At 51.0% G+C, this 961-nt stretch overlaps 1 protein-coding gene across 1 annotated transcript in view; it reads left to right on the top strand.

The window, feature by feature from the left end:
- DNAH2 (dynein, axonemal, heavy chain 2) overlaps positions 1–961 on the top strand; it is a 110,838-nt gene that overhangs the window by 40,721 nt on the left and 69,156 nt on the right. Inside the window, exons 14-15 of the mRNA XM_010843209.1 lie at positions 188–344; positions 600–839. Of these exons, the coding sequence (XP_010841511.1) occupies positions 188–344; positions 600–839 (397 nt within the window). The remainder of the gene's footprint in view (positions 1–187; positions 345–599; positions 840–961) is intronic.

Raw genomic sequence — 961 nt, 5'->3', positions numbered from 1 at the left:
CATGTGGCTAGTGGCTGCCATACTGGGCAGCACAAATGTCAAAACATTTCCACCATCACAGAAAGTTGTATTGGAAAGTCCTTGCCTAGAATCATGAACTTTCAGATTTTCCACCAAGTGTCCTGGTGTGGAGATGAGGTCTTTCTGAGCTCATCCCCATTAGCTACTGGCCTTCTCTTACTCGCAGGATCATTGCCATGCTGTCCCCAGATGAGCAGGCCCTGTTCAAAGAACGTATCCGGTTCCTGGATAAGAAGATCCACCCTGGGCTCAAGAAGCTGCACTGGGCCTTGAAGGGGGCCAGTGCTTTTTTCATCACAGAGTGCCGCATACATGCCAGCAAGGTAGGCTGTGGTCATTAGACCCTAAAGGTCTGCAAGGCTGACTGAAAAGCTGACATGTGGGTACTTAATACCCCAGTCTCAGGTAGTGGCAGAGAGACCAGGGGAATTGTGTGAAAGAAATGAAGTGTGTTTAGTGAAGGACTTTTCTTTTTTTTTTTAATTGTCAGTAACTCTAGCTAGAGAATAGACGGAAGGATGGAATTAGGCCCAGAGGATCTGTTCCCAAACTCCCCCATGGGTGTGGTCTGACTCCAGGTGCAGACGATCGTGAATGAGTTCAAGGCGTCCACTCTGACCATCGGCTGGCGAGCCCAAGAGATATCAGAGACACTGCTGGTGCGCATCAGCGGCAAACGGGTGTACAGGGACCTGGAATTTGAGGAGGACCAAAGAGAGCATAGGGCAGCCATGCAACAGAAATTGATGAGCCTGCATCAGGATGTGGTGGCCATCATGACCAACTCCTATGAAGTCTTCAAGAATGACGGCCCCGAGGTAAGGGTCCTGTGGTCAGGGCTTTGTGGGTGAGCAGATCCCCAGTCCCCCCAGCCCCATCAGAACCTTCTCTTGATCGTCCCCCTCCCTCCCACCCTGATTCTGTGTATGCCTGTCAGACA

The sequence above is a fragment of the Bison bison genome, unplaced genomic scaffold (assembly GCF_000754665.1).
Source record: "Bison bison bison isolate TAMUID 2011002044 unplaced genomic scaffold, Bison_UMD1.0 scf7180017864180, whole genome shotgun sequence".
NCBI classification, from domain to species: domain Eukaryota; kingdom Metazoa; phylum Chordata; class Mammalia; order Artiodactyla; family Bovidae; genus Bison; species Bison bison.
Note: the sequence above shows the minus strand (reverse complement) of the source record. Positions and strands in the feature narration are given on the sequence as shown.